Genomic DNA, 22363 nt, shown 5'->3' with positions numbered 1-22363 from the left:
TTGTTACGTTCTGACGCAGGATTGTACTTGGGATGTTAGCCTGCTTATTCCTTTTTACTGATGCCGACTGATCTGTGCGTTTCCAGTATTTTCTATTTTTATTTCATAAATTTTTGTTTGTCAAACACAAGATAAAAATGCCAAAACAGAAAGTGGACAGGTCCTCATACTTTACAGTGCTGACAAAGGCACATGGAACAATCCGCAGTCTGAGAATAATGGAAACTGCTCTCCCAAGTTAGGATGTCTGGAAACGTATGCTTGCATCGTTTGTCAACTACATTATATGGTGTGCAGTGTGCCCTTTCCAAACTGCAGGAAACTTTGAGTTATCCGGAGGCAAACCGTCCGGCAAGCTCGAGCCACCGGCAAAAATCAGGAGCCGTTTTTTATTCTTTTCGTTTCTTTTCTTTGCTTTTTTTTTCCCAGCCAAGCACTGCAAGGTCTGTAGCTATAGCAACAGCTTCAGCTACAGATGCTTGCAGCTGCGTCTTTAGAAGCTGTTGCTAAGCAACAGTGTTTGTTGTCAGATACGGACTCCGTATGTTTCAACATTAACTCTGGAGTGTCCGGCAGTTTTGGGGGAACGGCAGCAGCTCGGTCCCATCGGTGCCGGATAGCACAAAGTTTCCTGTGTTTAACATTTCCAGTGCGGTTGAGCAAGGCTTTATCCTCGCATCAAGTCTCTTTGTAGCAGAGATTGGTGTCAGGAAAGATGTGCATGCAGGCGTGCACCTTGGGTTTCGTGTATCTGGCAAGTTCTTGAACTTGAGCAGACTAGGTCAGTGAAAAGCTCATTTGATTGCTGATGACTGTGCACTTAAAGCACAATGCCAAGACCTACAACCGATCCTGGACTTATTTGTGACAGTCGTGAAGAATTAATGGGCTTCCCATCAACCTGAAGAAAATAGAAGTGACATACAAGCCTGCATGCAGTAAACAGAATATATAACTGTCCACTAACAATGAAGAAACTGAACTCAATACCGTAATGGACTTCACCTAACTCTCAAGTGTGTTGTCAAGCACTGCTCTTGTTGATCAAGAAGTATATGCCCTTATATCAGAAACACGAGTCCTTTGGCAGACTAAAACAATGAGTTGGTTAGCATGGTTTCAGTTTTCACACTAAAGCTAACACTCCCAAGTTTATTACATCTCGATTCCCAATGTTGTGAACCCTGGCTGTACTACTACCATCAAGTTCAAGTTTCTCCTCAAATCCATTATGCACCTTGATGCGCTATCAATTACTCATAAAAGACTGAGAGTTAGAAGAGTAACTAAAGGCTTTTATTAACAACAGAATGGAGGTCTGCCTCGCGTGGTCGACCGGTCCATGATACTAAGGGCTGGGGAGCAGTCACCTTTATACTAGGACCTGTGGGAGGAGTCAGCCGAGGCATGTCCAGGCATGTACACAGTGGAATACAAACAGGACAAACAGGAATACAAACAGTGGTTTACCACACACCTCAAATGGCAGGAACACATTATCAAAGCCAAAGTGTGGAAAATCAATTAATGTCAAGATGATGCTAATAAAAGTATGGCTCCACTGGGAAGGACATACTCGTATGGTTAGTGACGGAATTGATAAGTATGCGCTGTACAGTGAGCTCAAACAAAGTAAGCATGGTAGGAAAAAGCAACATTTTAAGGATGCAGTGAAGCACAGCTTGAAACTGTGTGGTATTGATGCAAACAGGATGGTATTCAGGACTGCAGCAGCGCGGATGACTTTGCAACGCAGTGCCATCAGCAACAACCAAGTGAAAGTATTCACCTGCATGCACAGTAGACTAGACGACATAGCCACACATAGATCCATTGAAAATCAGCACGTCAAACTTGATCAAACCATATATTTTGGTCTGAAGGGATGGGATGTCTGAAAACACTTCATTTTACTCATCTCTTTACTATCCAACACCAATGATTGATCCTGAAACATAGACTTAATGAAACAGTGCAGATTTGTATGTATGTTACCCTTTGGTTCAACCCATTAATGAATGGAACAGAATTCTTTCTTGCTCACTCTGCATCATTTGTTGAAGAGCTCAGGATCACCAAGTTTGCAACCTTTTTCCATGCATTCTCCATAGAGGCCAGAGTCCCACAGGCATTTACTTTGCTCCTTCTGAGTTGAAAATCTTCAGAATATGTTTGGATGGGGATAGCAGTCTTCACTCTGGTGATAAAAGCTTGGTTCCTGTATCCATTAAAGCTGAATTGCCATCTTGTTTTAGCTTTTTTAGAAGCCAGATCTGGCATAGTTCCTCCCAACCTATGACAGATGGTTCAATTCTTGAGAGACTGTTGGGTAAACATTACAACAGTGACTACACTCCAAAAGTACTACTTTGGCTGTAAAGCACTGAGACGTCCAGTGGTCATGAAAGTCGCTATATAAATACAAGTCTGTCTTTTTTTTTAAGTTGTCTGTCATCATTGATTAGTATGCTCTTCAGATCCCAAAATTCTTCCCCTCTGAGGTCACACAACGCCAGGTGGAAGAGGCTGATATTGGGAATAGATTGACGCTCTGACAATCTCCTCGTAGCTATCTGAGCTTGCAACCCGCATGGGTGGAATGTCTGTCGGGGAACACTTTAAAAGGTCCACCTAAATATTGCTGACAATTAAAGGGTGATGATTAATTTGTTTTCTCAATTAAAATTATCAAGTATAATTAAAACCAATTTATAGTTAGAGCTCTTTGTACATTCTTAACTGTCTTTCCATAAACATGCCTTGAGTACATGGGTGTTGGGACCAGAAATTTTGAAATGCCATTTATAAATGAGTTTGACTGAAGTTCTTGAATGGAACAAGTTTGCAACTTATTTTGTTTCTTTCATTCTAGGTCGAGTATCTTGTACAGCAGAATGTAATCCCCCCTTTCTGTAATTTACTTGGAGTGAAAGATGCTCAGGTAGTGCAGGTTGTGCTTGATGGACTGAACAATATTCTAAAAATGGCTGGTGAGGAAGCAAGCACGATAGCAGAAATGATAGAGGAGTGTGGAGGTAAGCTTCCAGAACTTGAATTCTTTCTCATTTAAACGTAAGATATAGCAGGAGTATGCTATATGGCCCCTCGAGCCTGCTCCGCCATTTAGTAAGATCATGGCTGATCATCCACCTCAACTCCACTTTCCCACCCAATCTCCATATCCCTTGATTCCCCTAGCGTCCAAAAATCTATTTATCTCAGCCTTGAATATACTCAACTAGCTGGGGAGCCCCGCGTTGCGAGGGCAATTTTGGGGCGCTTGGTCTCCCTGCCCCTGTGTGTCCCCCCTCTCCCTGTCATGTCATCTCCCTGTCCTATCCCTCCCCCTCCCCTCCTCTCCCTCCCCTCCCCTCCCCTCCCCTCCCCTCCTCCCCCTCCCCTCCCCTCCCCTCCCCTCCTCTCCCTCCCCTCCCCTCCCCTCCCTCCCCTCCCCTCCCTCCCCTCCTCTCCCTCCCCTGTCTCCCCCACTCCCCTCTGTCCCTCTCTCCGGCCCCTCCCCCTGCCTAGCGCCTGAGGTCCGGAGCTGAGGTCCCCGTGTATCGCGCGGCTGATGGACGGCCGCTGTGGGCGGGCGGGCGGCGCATGCGCGGTCAGTGCGGGCGGCGCGAGCCTCCCGCGATTTCCCGAGGCTCGCCCCCCCCCCCCCGCGATTTCACGAGGCTCTCCCCCCGCGATTTCCCGAGGCTCGCCCCCCCCCCCCCCGCGATTTCACGAGGCTCTCCCCCCCGCGATTTCCCGAGGCCCCCCCCCCCCCCCGCGATTTCCCGAGGCTCTCCCCCCTCCCCTGCGATTTCCCGAGGCTCTCCCCCCCCCCTCCCCCCCACGATTTCCCGAGGCTCTCCCCCCCCTCCCCCCCACGATTTCCCGAGGCTCTCTTTTCCCCCCCCCCCCGCGATTTCCCGAGGCTCTCCCCACCCCCCCCCCCCCCGCCCCTATTAAATTGTTATTTAATTCCCTAACACATCATTAAAATATTTACCTTAGTTCCCTAACACACAGAAAGTGTGGGGGGAAAAATTGTGAAAAATCAAGATGGCGGCCACTCACCTCGGTTCAGAAGGATAAGGCCCGCCCACACACGCACCGATTGGTCGACCGGTCAGGTCACCGAAGAGTAGGATTGGTCAATCGTCGAGTCACTCGACACTCAACTGTAGGAAGGAACCCGCCGTCCGATTGGTGGACCTCGACGTCACACGGTCGCTAATGAGCGGAACGCTGAACGTTTTTGGGATACCGCGGGCGGGATTTTTGTCCGGCCGAAACGTAAATACGCCTATGACCGGTCCGGAATCGCAAGCTTTCTTTTGAGGCGACGCGCGCGTCGGTACGCTCTGTAACTTTCAAACGTATAGAGAACGGACGGACAGACAGACAGACAGAAGAGCTCTTTTATATATATATAGATGACTCAGCATTCACAGCCCTCTGGGGCAGAGAATTCCAAAGATTCACAACCCTCTGAGTGAAGAAATTCCTCCTCATCTCAGTCTTAAATGGCCTACCCCTTATCCTGAGACTATGCCCCCTAGTTCTAGACACTCCAGCCGGGGGAAACAACCCCTCGGCATCTACCCTGTCAATCCCCTTCAGAATCTTGTATGTTTCAATGAGATCATCTCTCATTCTTCTAAACTCCAGAGAGTATAGGCCCATTCTACACAATCTCTCATCATAGGACAGCCCTCCCATCCTAGGAATCAATCTAGTGAACCTTCATTGCACTGCCTCCAAGGCAAGTATATCCTTCCTTAGATGAGGAAACCAAAACTATGCACAGTACTCCAGGTGTGGTCTCACCAAGGCCCTGTACAATTGTAGTAAGACTTCCTTATTCTTATACTCTAACCCCCTTGCAATAAAGGCCAACATGCCATTTGCCGCCGCCTTGCTTGCTGTACCTGCATGCTAGCTTTCTGTGTTTCTTGCACGAGGACACCCAAATCTCTCTCAACACCAACATTTGAAAGTTTCTCACCATTTAAAAAATATTCTGTTTTTCTATTCTTCCTACCAAAGTGAATAACCTCACATTTCCCTATATTATACTCCATCTGCCACCTTACTGCCCACTCACTTAGTCTATCTATATCCCTTTGCAGCCTCTTTGTGTTCTCCTCACAGCTTACTGTCCCACCTAGCTTTATATCGTCAGCAAACTTGGATACATTACACTTGGTCCCTTCATCTAGGTCATTAATATAGATTGTAAATAGCTGAGGCCCCAGCACTGATCCTTGCGGCACCCCACTAGTTACAGCCTGCCAACCTGAAAAAGACCTGTTTATCCCTCCTCTCTGTTTTCTGTCCGTTAACCAATCCTCTATCCATATTGCCCCCAACCCCATGAGCCCTTATCTTGTGTAATAACCTTTTATGTGGCATCTTATCGAATGCCTTTTGGAAATCCAAATATACTACATCCACTTTATCTACCCTGCTAGTTACATCCTCAAAAAACTCTAATAAATTTGTCAAACATGATTTCCCTTTCATAAAACCATGTTGACTCTGCATAGCCCTCTTATGATTTTCTAAGTGCCCTGATACCACGTCCTTAATAATAGAGATCCATTTCATTTTTGGCCATGCCCACTTAAATCATGTGAACTGAGAGAGTGCATGTATGGATTGCAGATAAAACTTGATGTAAGTCTTTGCTGCTCCATTAGTGTTTCAAAATGGGTTATAACCTGCAAGATCTTCACAATTGTTTCAACAACTTCTAATTTTCTTCCTGACAGGTTTGGAAAAAATAGAAGCATTGCAGCAACATGAAAATGAAGAGATCTATAAACTAGCTTATGAAATCATAGATCAATACTTCTCTGGTGATGATGTAAGTAGAGAATTGGGTTCTTCCAGAAGCTTGTTTAACTCGCAGGCAGTTGATTTGTCGGGAAGGGAAAAGTGGATATTGGAAATGTGGTTTTGTGTTCCCTCTGTCGACTAGAGACGTATGCAGTGTCATAAATGTTCAACTCACCTTTCAGCAGTGAGTTTGGTCCCTGTGTGTTTAGTTCTGCTTACATGCATCACACAGGAAGTTACTGTCTCACTTTTCTTGTGAAGTGGAGCAGTACTGTTTCAGTCGAAGTGTGCAAGTGATAGTCGGCTGCCTTTTTGATCTTGTTGACATTTTGCAACAAACCAATAACTTGTAGCTGGAATGATGGAAATAGGCACCAGTTTTGTCCATTTTAATAGTGGCTAACTTGATTTGCACCTCACAAAAATCATTTAAACAGGTAAATTTATCCAGAGTAAGAAGCTGCTTTTATGCCTTGGCTTAATCCATAAAGTGGGATGACAAAATCTAAAATAAAAAATGGATGGCCCTGTACAGAAAGTAAACCGAAGTAGAAAAATCAGGCTCATACACATTCCCCCCCCCCCCCCCCCCCCCCCCCCAACACCTCTTTACTGGATTTGTCCCCCTATATTCCTCACCCTTGCTCCCCCTTCTCCCACAACCCAGGAGAGGCAAAAAAGCACAAGGACCCATGGCCAATTCTGGAACCTCTCAAAAATTCCTCTGACCCCTCGAAGGCAATCACCTGAATAATTTTGAAGACCTGACTCCAGTCCCCTCTAAGTCAAATGTCTTATGGCCTCCATGACAATATTCCCTATAATCTTCATTCCTCAGTGGATGCAGTCCTGGTTTTTCATATATATTTATAGTTCTTGTTTAATTATTAAAGTAATCCTTTTCTTTTCCTTCCCAAGGAGCAACATTTATTCTGTAAATGCAGAACTAGTAGCTGATACTTTAATTTTGATGGCCAAGATATATTGTCCGTGGGATCACATCAGTGCAGTATTCTGCGGAACTAAACCATTAATGAGGATGTGTTTGAGTGAAGGAAGCCCTTTTCAAAATTAAAAAAAATACTTTTTTTAATAATTCTTGGGATTTGGGCATCGATGGTAAGGCCGATATTTATTGACAATCCCTAGTTACCCTTGAGAAGAGATGGTAGCTGCCACCTTGAACCACTGTTGTCCATGTGGTGAAGGTGTTTCCACACTGCTGTTAGGGAGGGAGTTCCAGGAATTTGGCCCAGCGAACATGAAGGGACAGCGATATATTTCCAAATCAGGATGGTGAGAGACTTGGGGTTGATGGTGTTCCCATGCACATGATGCCCTTGTCCTTCTAGGTGGTGGAGGTTGAGAGTTTGGGAGGTGCTGCCGAAGAAACCTTGGTGACTTGCTGCAGTGCATCTTGTAGATAGTACACACTGCAGCAACAGTATGTCGATGGTGGAGGGAGTGGATGTTTAAGGTGGTCGATGGGGTGCTGATCAAGTGGACTGCTCTGTCCTCGATGGTGTTGAGCTTCTTGAGTGTTGTTGCAGCTTCACCATCCAGGCAAGCAGAGAGTATTCCATTACACTCCTGACTTGTAACTCGTAGGTGGTGGAAAGACTTTAGGGAGTCAGGAGGTGAGCCACTCACCACAGTATACCCAGCCTCTGACCTGCTCTTGCAGTCACAGTATTTATGTGGCTGGTCAGTTAAGTTTCTGCTCAATGGTGACTTCCAGGATGTTGATGGTAGGGGACTCTGATGGGAATGTCATTGAGAGGTGGTTAGACTCCCTTTAGTTATAATACGCACCAGACATTCAGTAGAGACAAATATTAAGGTGAAATATTCAAATGAGGCCAGACGGTGTGTTTTTTTAGTTTGTAAGTAGCCCTGGTAAAGGAGATTCTGATTTATTCTTACCCTTTTGAAGCAATAACTTGACCAATTAATTAAAAAAAGCATCTTAAGCCTAAAACTTGCAACAGCAATTTTATATTTCTTTTTTTTAAATATATTTCTTCATTGTTAATTTCATTTAAAATTGCAGGTTGATTTTCTTTCGTCTGCTAATAGCTCAAACGGTATTTGGTGCCAAATGCTGCTGCTTTAAGCTGCAGTTGTTGTCCAGCGCTAGTGCGTGAAATATGAAGTGATAGCGTACCAGTTCTCTTGGTGCAAGACACTGGAGGAAAGAAGACTTTCTGTGATACTTAACAATTTTAATATTCAGCGTTAAAAATTTCTTTGGCTTCAATTTAGAATTAGTGATTTAATCTAATACTGGTGGTTTGAACTTGAAATGCTGGCTACTTGAATTGCTGAGAAAATGGATGTAGAATATTGCAGAAAAGATGGTTTGCTTGTGCTCCCAACCGAACACCCATAGCTTGTTGGGTGAAACCTAGTTAGGAAGTTTAAAGGGAAACCCAGTACCATGGGAGCAGTGGTATTTTTTTTTGAAGAAAAATAGTAGGTGAAAAGTCATTTGAACAGAGACTAAGGTTAAATTTGTTGCATAAAAGTGAGTGTGGAAAAACCAGGAAAATTTGTAGATTTTATTTGACATTTTGGGTAGAAGATTATTACAGGTGAAGTTTAGCTTGCTGCTTAACCACATCTATAATCCTCTTCTCTCCACAATGTAAAGTAAAAGTCTGTCAGTGTTTTTCAGTGTAGGTTCACTGGCCCAGAAATTCGGCTCGGGGGCTTCCCGCGGGTGCAAGCCCCCGACCTGCACTTACCTTGCGCGCCGGCCGTTGAGCTGTGGGCCCCCGTGGGATTCCGATCCTGGGCCTCCTCCAACTGCCGGCGCGCAGTGCTTGCGTATCCCAGGGGCGCAGTTAGTTCGATGCGTCCCCTGGGATCACGTGGGCCATGGAGAGCCAATGGCAGCAGGGAATGCTTCATTCATAAGTTTGACAGGAAGAACTGTCAAACCTATAAATACTATAAGCCCCAAAAATCACTAAAACTTCAAATAATTTTTTTTAAATACCTATAAATTACATGAAATAACTATTAAACAATAATTTAAATTTTTGAAAAAATTAATTACATTTTCTAATGGGGCTAAAAATAAACCTCCCTTTAAAGTATTTAAAAAATTATAAACCTGTGGAAAAAATGTTTTAATTTTTAATTAATTCACCACTTACCTTGTTAAAAGCAGACCTTGCGCCTGCTTTTTAAAAGTGTAACTGCTGGAGACTTACCCTCCCGGAAAAACCTGGAAAAAAAACGTAAGTTCGATGCGCACGCGCTGCCTCTCCGGCGGACGCGTTCCACCTGTCAACCCCTTCTTTCAGGGGAACGGAAGTGCCGGTTTCCTGCGCATGCGCAGTGCATGCACGAAACCGGCACTTTCGTTGGGCCTACGCGTGAGTACCCAGTGTGTACTCGCGCGTTGGAACCCGAATTTCTGGGCCACTGTTCATCCCAACCACCAATCCCTGCAGCATGCTGAAAGACACTGTTTGGAAAGTAACTTGTGACCTCAATCTATTGTGTTGCTGAGTGACCAGGCAGCCAATCACCCAATGAGAGGTGAACTAATTGAAACATATAAAACTCTTAAGAGGGCTTGACAGGGTAGATGCTGAGAGGCTGTTTCTCCTGGCAGGAGAGCCTCGAACTTGGGGTCATCGTCTCAGGATAAGGGGTAGGCCATTTAGGACTGAGATGAGGAGAAACTTCTTTACTGAGAGTTGTGAATCTTTGGAATTCTCTACCCCAGAGGGCTGTGAATGCTCAGTGATTGAGAGTGATAGATTCTTGGGCACTAAGGGAATCAAGGGATATGGGAGTAGTGCAGGAAAGTGGAGTTGATGTAGAAGTTCAGCCATGATCTTATTGAATGGCGGAGAAGGCTCGATGGGCTGTATGGCCGACTCCTGCTCCTATTTCTTATGTTCTTACAACAAATGTTCAAATCAGGGTATCAGATGTAGCAAATTTGTGTATTGAATGAATTGTTCAGCGTGTATAATGGTTTTGTGCATATTTGTGCTTCCCCATTACTGTAGCAAGAAGGTTTACCTCGTGAGGTTTGGCATAAAGGCTTTAGTAGTCATTGTCGTGTGGAATTCACATCTTAATGAATTGAAGTCGTTCAGGAATGAACATGAGCCTGTTGGTATTTCAAAAGCAGGAAACCTGTTTCCCCTGAAGGACTTAAAGTTTCTCTCGGGTCTCTTGCTCTACGCTAATGTTTCTTGTATACATATAATAACAACATTAGTCTTATTTGATGCATGTAGAAACATTTGGTGCATTTATGGAAGGGTACCTGACACCTCTCTATCAAACTATTTAGAAGTCTAAAATTTATGCATTTTTTTTTTCCTTTCTCCCCCTCCCCTCCCAAAGGTGTCCCTCTCCCGGCTTGCGAGTATGGTTCCATGGGTGTTGGGTGCCCTCTAGTACTGTCCAATTGGACATTACTAATATGTGATTCTTGGCAGTCAGTGTTTGCTGTTCTATGTAATTGTGGGCCCATCACAGGACAGCCTGGTCCTGACCTTGCGTGACATCCACACACACACTTCCACCGATTGGGAATCTTGGCCAATTCCGCCCAACCCCAGGGATGCCTATGTCAATTGTAGTACCCCTATTACTGTACCAGCTGAGATCTGCTAACTCAGCTCAGACTAGGGATCAGAACTGGAAAGTTCTGAAATGCATCATTTAGCTACTAATTGGGTCAACTCATTGAGAAGGTATTTTTGAAAGAGGTGGCCATTGGGATAGTGGACGCATTGGTTGTCATCTTCCAAAATTCTATAGATTCTGGAACGGTTCCTGCAGATTGGAGGATAGCAAATGTAACCCCGCTATTTATGAAAGGAGGGAGAGAGAAAACTGGGAACTGCAGACCTGTTAGCCTCAGTAGTTGGGAAAATGCTGGAATCTATTATAAAGGATGCAATAACTGGGCACTTAGAAACTAATAGTAAGATTGGGCAGAGTCAACATGGATTTATGAAAGGGAAGTCCTGTTTAACAAACCTATTGGAGTTCTTTGAGGATGTAACTAGTGGAGTAGACAAAGGGGAACCGGTAGATGTGGTGTATCTGGATTTTCAGAAGGCCTTCGATAAGGTCCCACCCAAGAGGTTGGTGAACAAAATTAGGGCACATGGAATTGGGGGTAATATGCTAGCATGGATTGAGAATTGGTTAACAGACAGAAAACAAAAAGTAGGGATAAACGGGTCTTTTTCAGGATGGCAGGCTGTGACTAGTGGGGTACTGCAAGGATCGGTGCTTGGGCCCCAGCTATTCACAATCTATATCAATGATTTGGATGAGGGAACTAAATGTAACATTTCCAAATTTGCTGATGATACACAGCTAAGTGGCAGTGTCAGTTGCGAAGAGGATGTGATGAGGCTTGAAGGGGACCTCGACAGGCTCAGTGAGTGGGCGAGAACATGGCAGGTGGATTATAATGTGAATAAATGTGAAGTTATCCACTTTGGTAGAAAAATCAGAAAGCCAGAGTATTTCCTAAATGGTGAAAGATTGGGGAATGCAGATGATCAAAGGGACCTGGGTGTCCTTGTACATGAGTCACAAAGTGAATGTACAGGTGCAGCAAGCCATTAGGAAGGCAAATGGAATGCTGGCCTTCATTACAAGAGGATTTGAGTGCAGGAGTAAATAAATCTTACTCCAATTATATAGGGCCTTGGTGAGACCACACCTGGAGTACTGTGTACAATTTTGGTCTCCTTACCTATGGAAGGATATACTTGCCATAGAGGGAGTGCAACAAAGGTTCACGAGATTGATTCCTGGGATGGCGGGACTGTCGTATGAGAAGAGATTGAGTAAACTAGGCCTGTATTCTCTTGAATTCAGAAGAATGAGAGGGGATCTCATTGAAGCATACAAAATTATTACAGGGCTTGATAGGGTGGATGCTGGGAGAATGTTTCCCTTGGCTGGGGAGTCTAGAACCAGGGGCCACAGCCTCAGGATAAAGGGTAGGCCATTCAGGACTGAGATGAGAAGAAATTTCTTCAGAGGGTGGTAAATCTTTGGAATTCTCTACCCCAGAGGGTTGTGGAGGCTCAGTCATTGGGTATATTTAAAACAGGAGTCGATAAGATTTCTGACTTGTAAAGGCATCAAGGGATATGGCGATAAGGCCGGTGAATGGAATTGAGGCAGAAGATCAGCCATGATCTCATTGAATGGCGGAGCAGGCTCGAAGGGCCGAATGGCCTACTCCTATTTCTTATGTTCTTAGAATGTATGCATTTTAAGGAGCAATAGAATCCTGTCTGGCTGAATTTTTGTTTACTCATGCCGTCATTTCAGAATTACAAATATTAAAACTGCCAACTAACTTTGAAGTAAACTGCTTCCCTGACCTCTTGGCTTTGTGATCTGTTTTCTCCAAGAGTTATTCAGTAAGTTTCCTTTTTAGTTTTATCCCCAAATTTTGATTGAGATGTGTTGTGCTGGCCATTTTAATGTGTGCAGTCGACTGAATCCTATTACTCAAAATGCATAATCCCAGTGCGTTTACCTAATGTGTAGCTGAACAATACAGTTTGGAAATGCCCAGTTTTGATCCTCAGTCTGTGCTGGGTTAGCTAATCTTGGCTGGTTTAGTACAGTAGGTGTGCTTCGGTTGACAACCCACAGGTATCGTGGCCACGAATTATCTGTCTTTGTGCATCTTAGCTCAAAGTTTGTGTGGAAAGTACTGGCTTCAGCGTCTTCGCTGTTGATACTGATGATGTGTAAACCCTCTCCATAGTCTATTGTCCCTGAAAATAATTACAACTTCTGCTTGTATATTGTTTCACCTTTTGAAGCATCTCGTTGCTTAATGAATAGCGATACACGTCTGCTCGATGTAGAAAAAGAACATTTACCACTTTGGACTTGTTCCAGACGTTCCATTTCCTTTAAGTTTAGATTCTGCGTTTTACAGAGAATAATTGGATTGCAAGCAGTGAACATGGGGCTATAACCTTGTAAAATGGTTCAGGCTAAACCTTGAAGCTACAGCTCAACATCAGATAGTTTATAGCTGCTGGCTGAGACCTGAAGAGCCCCAAGTATGTCTTAATATTTACCATGGGTTAATTGGGCAATTTAAATAGAGGGGAAAGCATGAGGTTCTTAAATATTCAAAACCATTTATTACATAAAGTACTGTTTTTTTTAAAGTTTTTTTATATGGTGCTCACTAATTCTTTCTCTCCTCAATAGATTGATGAAGATCCCAGTCTCCTTCCTGAAGCAACTCAAGCTGGAACTTTCAGTTTCGACCCCACAGCAAACCTTCAAACAAAGGAGTTCAATTTCTAAGCTGCGAAGATGCTGTAACTTCCCTGCCCCTTGCCAACCCGAAACACCAAAAACAATTCACCAAGCAGAAGTGTGATGGAGGCTCGAAAGACATCCACGCATCTACATTTGATGCTTTTTGAAAAGCCTAATTATCAATCACTCAGCAATTGCCAAAATTTGCTACCACACGGATTGTTGACACGTGCGCATGATTCTTGTGAGCCCATGAGTAACTATCATATCAACAAATGAGAGTAATCCCCAACATCGCCTGTGATTCTACCTTTCCCTCCCTGGTACCTCACTCCTGTGACAGTAGTAGCAATCTCACTTACAACGTTGCATATTAGGCACACAAGATAGTAGCTCTCTACATAGCACAGGAAGATTATGAACGATTAGGTATTTATTAATGGGACTTGCAAAGAGACTTGGCTTTGACGTGTGAAATAGGCTTTTTAGAAGACTTTTCACTGGGGCTTACAATAGAAGGATTTGCAAATACCGTAGAACCACCATTGGCCAAAGTAGTCCATGGATGAACCGAAACCAGGATTTTTATTTTTCTGGTGACTGCAAAAACATTTTTTTGCGATAAGGAGGTTTTTAAAAAAAAAAAATCCTGCTTGCATCCATGTTAGATTGTTGTGCTTGCACTGCCTCACAAACTAGGGCTGGAAACTAAACTTAATGAATGGAGCCAAGTTTAACCACGACTTCTTGACAGTTTGCGCAAGTTCTGTGAAAAGCGCCCCCGCTGATTACTACAACCACTACTAGGAACCTGTGTTTAATTTTTTTTTTCTCCCTGCTCTTTTGAAGTACTTAACAAATGCTGTGCATGGTGTTTTACCTGAGCTGCAATGGTTATATCAATGTGACTTGAGCCTCTGCTTTAAGCTGAAAGCAAGATTCACCCACGTTTCACGTTCAGTTTCTTGCTCCGTTAAATAAATCCGAATCTGTGTACAAAAAAAAAACACTTAAAAGTAGCCATTTAATCTACTGAGAATCTTGCTTCCAACTGTTAGGTGAATCAGTATTTTTTTTTAAATTTCAGGTTAAGCCAATCCAGTAGTAAAATAAATGGTTGGACTTTTAGTGGGTTTAAACCGTGGATCTTCCATGTTTGCAGTGACACACAGTCTTAGACAGTCTTACATCGTAAATTGACCGTTCCTTACTGTGGATACTGCTGATGGCTGTGAACCAGCAGCTCTCTTATTAAATTTGGTCATGGACTTGAGCGTTATTGACAAGGATCTGAAGCCACACTTTTTTTTCAAATGACTGGAAGCAAATTGAAAAGTATAAAAAGGAGTGTAAATCTTTACGGGGAATGCAACGTAAGCATTGTATAAGGCTGTACAGAGGCTTACAGTTAAGTGTACATCTGGTCCGTTAACATTGAATGCTTTATTTACTGTATTTAAGATACGTAGGGAGGTTTTTTTGTAGGTATTGGGCTAGGTGACACCATTCAGGGATGGGTTTTGTTGCCATGGTGACTGGATGTAAACTTTCCCCTCACGCATTATTGTAAAGGGACAGAAGATTGCATTTGAGCTAATGTAGTTATCAAGTGTGGGCAGTATCTACTGTAATTGAATCCGAAAAATGCAATCAAAGCTCTGCTGACGAGTTGTTTCTCATTGATGAACAAAATTGTGCAGGTTTATATCCATCATAATACCTTGCCGCCAAGACTGAGCCACTTTAAAGACTACCATATCTTGTATCTTTAAACGATACAAGCTTATATAAAACTGCAAGATTTTTACTTGCTAATGAAACTGTTTTAATGATACAAATAGTGTTTTGGCCTCGGTTATTTATATCCTTTTTATAAATTTTAAATTAAAATCTCTTTAAGGTGGCTCATTTCAGCTCTTCTGCCTGAAGAATGAGTTGGATTTCATTGTGCCTTTGTTTTTCCTATATATTTTTATGTTGTAAAATCTGCTACATATGGTAACTGCATAATATCCATTCGCACAATATAGAATTTAAAATGTTGTGTGTGTGATTTACTATGTGGAAAGAGACATTCAGTGAAATAACTAGAATCTAAAACTCAAACTCAAGTTTTAAAAACTACCTCCTGTTTTAATGGTCTAAAGGTCAAAATATTATCTTTTTCCCTTCTCTCTCTCTCTTTTCCCCCCCCCCCCCCCCCAAAACAAATTCCTCTCCTTCGCTTCTGAGGGTGTTGATCCCTCACTGGGATACAATTCAGTGGGTGTCCTATCAGCAGCCCTGGAGCCACACTGGGCACCTGAGCCCAGGCAATCGGGCCCTCCAAGCCCGGCAGCTCGATCCTATTTGCGGACATGTTATTTGTCCCGTTTGAATTTTCTTGGCCTGGAGGTTTGGGAAAGGCTGTCTCAATGGATAAATCATAGAATCACAGAATAGTTACAGCACAGAAGGAGGCCATTCAGCCCATCGAGCAAGAGCACTTCAACTAGTTCCAATCTCCCGACCTTTCCCCGTAGCCCTGCAAATTGTTTCCCTTCATGTATTTATCCAGTTCCCTTTTGAAAGCTGCGATTGAGTCTGCCTCCACCATCCTTTCAGGCAGTGCATTCCAGATCATAACCACTTGCTGCGTAAAAAAGTTTTTCCTCAGGTTGCCTTTGGTTCTTTTGCCAATCACCTTAAATCTGTGTCCTCTGGTTCTTGACCCTTCAGCCAATGGGAACAGTTTCCCTCTATCTACTCTGTCTAGACCCCTCATGATTTTGAACACCTCTATCAAATCTCCTCTCAACCTTCTCTTCTCTAAGGAGAACAACCCCAGCTTCTCTAGTCTGGCTATGTAACTGAAGTCCCTTATCCCTGGAATCATTCTCGTAAATCTTTTCTGCACCCTCTCTAAGGCCTTCACATCCTTCCTAAAGTGCGGTGTCCAGAATTGGGCACAATACTCTAGTTGAGGCCAAACCAGTGTTTTATAAAGGTGGTTCATAACTTCCTTGCTTTTGTACTCTATGCCTCTATTTATGAAGCCCAGGATCCCGTATGGTTTTTTAACCGCTTTCTCAACCTGCCCTGCCACCTTCAACAATTTGTGCACATATACCCCCAGGTCTCTCTGTTCATGCACCCACTTTAGGATTGTACCCTCTCCTTGTTATTCTTACCAAAATATATCATTTTGCACTTTTCTGCGTTAAATTTCATCTGCCACGTGTCCACCCATTTCACCAGCCTGTCTGTCGTCTTGAAGTCCTCCTCACTGTTCACTATACTTCCAAGTTTTGTGTCATCTGCAAATTTTGAAATTGTGCCCTGTACACCCACATCCAAGTCATTAATATATATCAAGAAAAGCAGTGGTCCTAGTAATCCTCATTAGAACAACACGATCTATGCAAATTAATGGGAACGTGCATTTAAACATTATATATGGCTCGAGCGGCTCCATAGTACATGCGTATTAAGCCCATGAATATAAAAGCGTGGACACTCCTGATATGAGCCACTGCAAGTTTCAGAGAGGAAACACTGTTAATGGTGTCAGCAGTATTTAATTCATAGTGGAGTATTTCATTCATATAGTGTTCTTGTCATAGGTTTATTTAAGGGGGGAAAATGTCATGTGGTAGTTTATGTTTTTGGCTACGTGACAAACAAAAATGGTCGGGTTTTTCTTTAATCCTTGGGCTGTTTGCCATGATGTATTTTGAAGGGATGAATTTGATGGCCTGATTCCTGCTTTCTACCAGGTGGTTTGGTAGCTGTACGTTTGTCGGGGAGGTGTAGCGGACAAAGTATCTCTTCGTGTGCTTATTGTGGAGAAACCACGCAAGGCTTGTTTTTTGGGGAGTGGGGAGAAATACCAATCCCGGGAGTATATTTCAGAGCCAAATTTTTTTTCCCTTCCTATTTTTGCATATCAATATCCAGATGCCTAGGAGTTTTTAAGATATTTGTCATCATTAAAAGGATTTTACTAATTAATTCCATTAGTGATTTTCATTTAAAAAAAAATGTTGTTAAATGACCTATTGGCATTTCCAGAGGGTGAAATTATAATCATAAGTCTTTTTTTTAATTTGTTTTATGGAATGTGGGCGTTGCTGGCAAGGCCAGCATTTATTGCCAATCTGTCCCTGCACCCCTTTAAAATTGTATAATTTTGTTTATAATGCCTCTTCTCATTCTTCCTACCAAGATGTATCACTTCACATTTCTCTGTTAAATTTCATCTGCCATGTGTCTGCCCATTTCACCAGTCTATGTCATCTTGAAGTCTGTTACTATCCTCTTCATTGTTTACAACATTTCTGAGTTTCGGGTCATCTGCCATCTTTGAAATTATGCCCTCTATACTCAAGTCCAGGTCATTAATATATATCAAAAAGTGTTCCTGGGGAACACCACTGTATACTTGCCTCCAACCTAAAAAAACAACCGTTCACCACTATCCTCTGCTTTCTGTCCCTTAGCCAATTTTCTATCCATGCTGCCACTGTCCCTTTAATCCCACTGACATTAATTTTGCAAACAAGTCTATTATGTGGTATTTTGTCAAACGCCTTTTGAAAGTCCATATACACAACACCCTCATCAATCCTCTCCATTACTTCATCAAAGAACTCGGAACAAGTTAGTCAAACACAATTTGCTTTTAACAAATCCGTGCTGACTTTTCCAAATACCAGTTAATTTTGTCCCGGATTATTGTCTCTGAAAGTTTCCCCATCACCGACATTAAGCTGACTGGCCTGTACTTGTTGGGTTTATCCCTCCCCTTTTTAAACAAGGGTGGAACATTTGCAATTCTCCAGTCCTCTTAAACTTACTTAAAAATATGTTTTATGGAAATCTTACATTTTCAATTTTATACGGCTTATAATCATAGAATAGTACAACACAGAAGGAGGCCAATCGGCCCATCGAGTCTGAGTGGCTCTTTCGAAGAGCAATCCAGTTAGTCCCACTGCCTTGCTCTTTCCCCATATCCCTGCAATTTTTTCTCCTTCAAGTATTTATCCAATTCCTTGTTAAAGGCTGCTATTGAATTTATATCCACCACCCTATAAGGCAGTGCATTCCAAATCCTAACCGCCTAACTAATCTACATTTGATGTGGACAGTTCACCGAGTGAATATTGTATTGATTTTTGGCCTCACACAAAGTCCAAGCACAAGTTGACCTCGAAAGTTAGCCATCCCTAAGTAAAATATATACTCTCAATTCCTTAATTCTAAATTGTCCAATATATAAAGTATTTAAAATGGAAATAATGAACTAATAATTAGTTGCACACAACCATGTTTTGAATGGTTTTGCGACCCTATATAGGTCCCTAAACAAGAACACAATCCATCCTGGTTCCTTCACTAAATCATTGCAAATCTTAACTATTTTTGCTCATACAGTATTTATATATTTAGACACAACAAATAACTCCTCTTACACATGCTTCCACCATGGTTCAGTTGCTAAATCATTACAAATCTTAAATATTTTGCTGCTTTATCTACAAATATAAAAATGAATACATTAAAAAGGTATATTTAGTAACAGGAGATGTTGCTCTCTAGATTTCACACACTGGCACAAATGCAAAACAATTTTAAAATACTGGCAGCTTCTGTGATGCAGTCTGAAACTTATCAAACAACACTTTAACTCTGGACTAGAAATTCAGCCGCACCCATTAGGCACAGGAACAGGAGTAGGCTTTTGAGCCCCTTGAGCCTGTTCCGCCATTCAATGAGATCATGGCTGATCTGTGATCTAACTCCATATTTGGCCTTTGGCCCATATCCCTTAATACCTTTGATTAACAAAAAGCTATCCATCTCAGATTTAAAATTAACAATTGATCTCGCATCAATTGCCGTTTTCAGAAGAGAGTTCCAAACTTCTACCACCCTTTTTGTGTAGCAGTGTTTCCTAATTTCACTCCTGAATGGTCTGGCTCTAATTTTTTAGACTCTGCCTCCTAGTCCTAGACTCCCCAACCAGCGGAAATAGTTTCACTCTTATCTACCCTATCTGTTCCCTTTAATATCTTGAGAACTTCAATCAGATCACCCCTTAGCCTTCAAAATTCTAGGGAATACAACCTTAATCAAGATGTAGCATCAGTCTGGGTGGAACTGAAGGGGCAGAAAACATTGGTGGGAGTTGTCTAGGCCTCCAAACAGTAGGGGATGGCATCAAACAGGAAATTAGAGATGCATGTAACAAGGGTACTACAGTAATCATGGGTGACTTTAATCTACATATAGACTGGCCAAACCAAATTAGCAATAATACTGTGGAGGATGAATTCCTGGAGTGTGTACGAGATGGTTTTTTAGATCAGTATTTTGAGGGGCCACCTAGGGAACAGGCTATCGTAGATTGGGTATTGTACAATGAGAAGGGGTTAATTAATCTTGAGGGGTCCTTTAGGGAAGAGTGACCATAACATGATAGAACTCTTCATTAAAATGGAAAGCGAAGAAGTCCAATCCGAAACTAGGGTCCTAAATCTAAACAAAGGAAACTACGATGGTATGAGGAGTGAGTTGGCTATGATAGATTGGGGAGCTTTATTAAAAGGCACGACGGTGGATAGGCAGTGGCTAACATTTAAGGAACGAATGCATGAATTGCAACAGTTATACATTCCTTTCTGGCGCAAAAACACAAAAGGAAAAGCGGCCCAACCATAGCTAACAAAAGAAATTAAGGATAGTATTAGATCTAAAGAGTCATATAAAGTTGCCAGAAAAAGTAGCAAGCCTGAGGATTGGGAGCAGTTTAGAGTTCAGCAAATAAGGACCAAGAGATTGATTCAGAGGGGGAGAAATACAGGATGAGAATAAACTTGCAAGGAACATAAAAGCGGACTGTAAAAGCTTCTACAAGTATGTAAAAAGCAAAAGATTAGTGAAGACAAATGTAGGTCCCTTACAGTCAAAAACAGGCGAATTTATAATGGGGAACAAGGAAATGGCAGGGCAATTAAACAAATACTTTGGTTCTGTCTTCACGGAAGAGGACACAAATAACTTACCAGAAATGCTAGGGAACCAAGGGTCTAGTGAGAAGGAGGAATTAAAGGAAATTAGTATTAGTAAAAAAAAAAGTGCTGGAGAAATTAATGGGACTGAAAACTGATAAATCCTCAGGGCCTGATAATCTGCATCCCAGAGTACTAAAAGAGGTAGCCATGTAAATAGTGGATGCATTGGTTGTCATCTTCCAGAATTCTATAGATTATGGAACAGTTCCTGCAGATTGGAGGGTGGTAAATGTAACCCCACTATTTAAAAACGGGGACCTACAGACTGGTTAGCCTAACATCAGTAGTAAGGAAAATACTAGAGTATTATAAAGGATGTGATAACAGGGCACTTAGAAAATATCAACGGGATTAGACAAAGTCAACATGGATTTATGAAAGGGAAATCGTGTTTGACAAACCTACTGGAGTTTTTTGAGGATGTAACTGGTAGAATAGATAAGGGAGAACCAGTGGATGTGGTGTATTTGGATTTTCATAAGGCCTTTGATAAAGTCCCACATAAGAGATTAGTGTGCAAAATTAAAGCACATGGGATTGGGGGTAATATACTGGCATAGATTGAAAATTGGTTAACAGACAGGAAACGGAGAGTAGGAATAAATGGGTCTTTTTTGGGGTGGCAGGTGGTGACTAGTGGGGTACCGCAGGGATCAGTGCTTAGGCCCCAGCTATTCACTATATATATCAATGATTTGGGTGAGGGAACCAAATGTAATATTTCCAAGTTTGCTGACGACACGAAACTAGGTGGGATTGTGAGTTGCGAGGAGGATGCAAAGAGGCTTCAAGGTGATTTAGACAAGTTGAGTGAGTGGGCAAATACATGCTAGATGCACTATAACATGGATAAATGTGAAGTTATCCACTTCGGTAGGAAAAACAGAAAGGCAGAGTATTATTTAAATGGTAATGTACAAATGGACCTGGGTGTCCCTGTACACCGGTCACTGAAAGCAAACATGCAGGTGCAGCAAGCAGTTAGGAAGACAAATGGTTCATTGCAAGAGGATTTGAGTACAGGAGCAAGGATGTCTTACTACAGTTGTACAGGGCCTTGGTGAGACCACACCTGGAGTACTGTGTGCAGTTTTGGTCTCCTTACCTAAGAAAGGATATACTTGCCATAGAGGGAGGTTCACCATCCTGGGATGGCAGAACTGTTGTATGAGAGATTGGGTTGACTAGGCCTGTATTCACTAGAGTTTAGAAGAATGAGAGGGGATCTCATTGAAAGGTATAAAATTCTGACAGGGCTAGACAGACTGGATGCAGGGAGGATGTTTCCCCTGGCTGGGGGTTCTAGAGCGAGGGGTCACAGTCTCAGGATACGGGGTAGGACATTTAGGACTGAGATGAGAAATGTCTTCATTTCCTGTGGAATTCTCTACCACAGAAGGCCGTGGAAGCCAAGTCACTGAATATATTGAAGAAGGAGATATAGATTTCTAGACACAAAAGGCATCAAGGGGTATGGGGAGAGAGCGAGAATATGGTATTGAGATAGAGGATCAGCCATGATCATATTGAATGGCGGAGCAGGCTCGAATGGCCTACTACTCCTCCTATTTTTCTATGTTTCTTTGTTTGTGCAGATGACTTTGGGGTGCTTTTCTATTAAAAGTGCTATATAAATGCAGTTGTTGCATCAGTTGGGTTAGAGGTTGGTATTGGTACCAACTGAAGTGCCTCCCTCTCTAAGGCACTGTAACCCAGTCACTTGTGAACCTGAAATAGTTGAATAACAGTTGGCTTCTGCCAGAGAAGAACAAAAAAACTAATCCCTGTGTTGTTTCTGAATTTGGTGTATATGTCCTGAGAAACTTGTCTCAATCCTGGCTACCTTGGACTCAATCAGGCCTGACAAATTGGATAGACACCTAGCCACAGAAAAGGCCCCTTTTACTCTCATTTGCCATATCTCATTTGATTCTCCATGTGCAGGTGAATTAACTATTCGAGTTACACCCATGCTATTGCAGAAGAATTTGGGCTTTTTTGAAAGCAGGAGATATTACAGCTTCCTCCGCCCTCCTCCCAAGATAAAGTACTATATACAACTGCAGTGGGAGGAGGGGCGTTGATCACATGACTTATCTGCTTCCCAAATTTAGAAGATAGCCTATTTGTTTATTGAAATGATGAATGAAGACTATATTTACATCAGGTAACCTAGCATTTATCGTAAGTTT

General features: G+C 42.5%; 1 protein-coding gene across 1 annotated transcript in view; it reads left to right on the top strand.

Moving 5' to 3' along the window:
• Window positions 1-15158, top strand: part of kpna3 (karyopherin alpha 3 (importin alpha 4)) — a 103147-nt gene extending 87989 nt beyond the window's left edge. Inside the window, exons 16-18 of the mRNA XM_086006422.1 lie at window positions 2873-3035; window positions 5766-5860; window positions 13063-15158. Coding sequence (XP_085862548.1) covers window positions 2873-3035; window positions 5766-5860; window positions 13063-13161 — 357 coding nt within the window. The 3' untranslated portion in view covers window positions 13162-15158. The remainder of the gene's footprint in view (window positions 1-2872; window positions 3036-5765; window positions 5861-13062) is intronic.
• The last annotated feature ends 7205 nt before the right edge of the window (window positions 15159-22363 follow it).

The sequence above is a fragment of the Somniosus microcephalus genome, chromosome 14, assembly GCF_052327205.1.
Source record: "Somniosus microcephalus isolate GS21.2 chromosome 14, FLI_Smic_1.0, whole genome shotgun sequence".
NCBI classification, from domain to species: domain Eukaryota; kingdom Metazoa; phylum Chordata; class Chondrichthyes; order Squaliformes; family Somniosidae; genus Somniosus; species Somniosus microcephalus.
The sequence above is the reverse complement of the archived record's forward strand: the minus strand, read 5'-3'. Positions and strand labels throughout refer to the sequence as shown.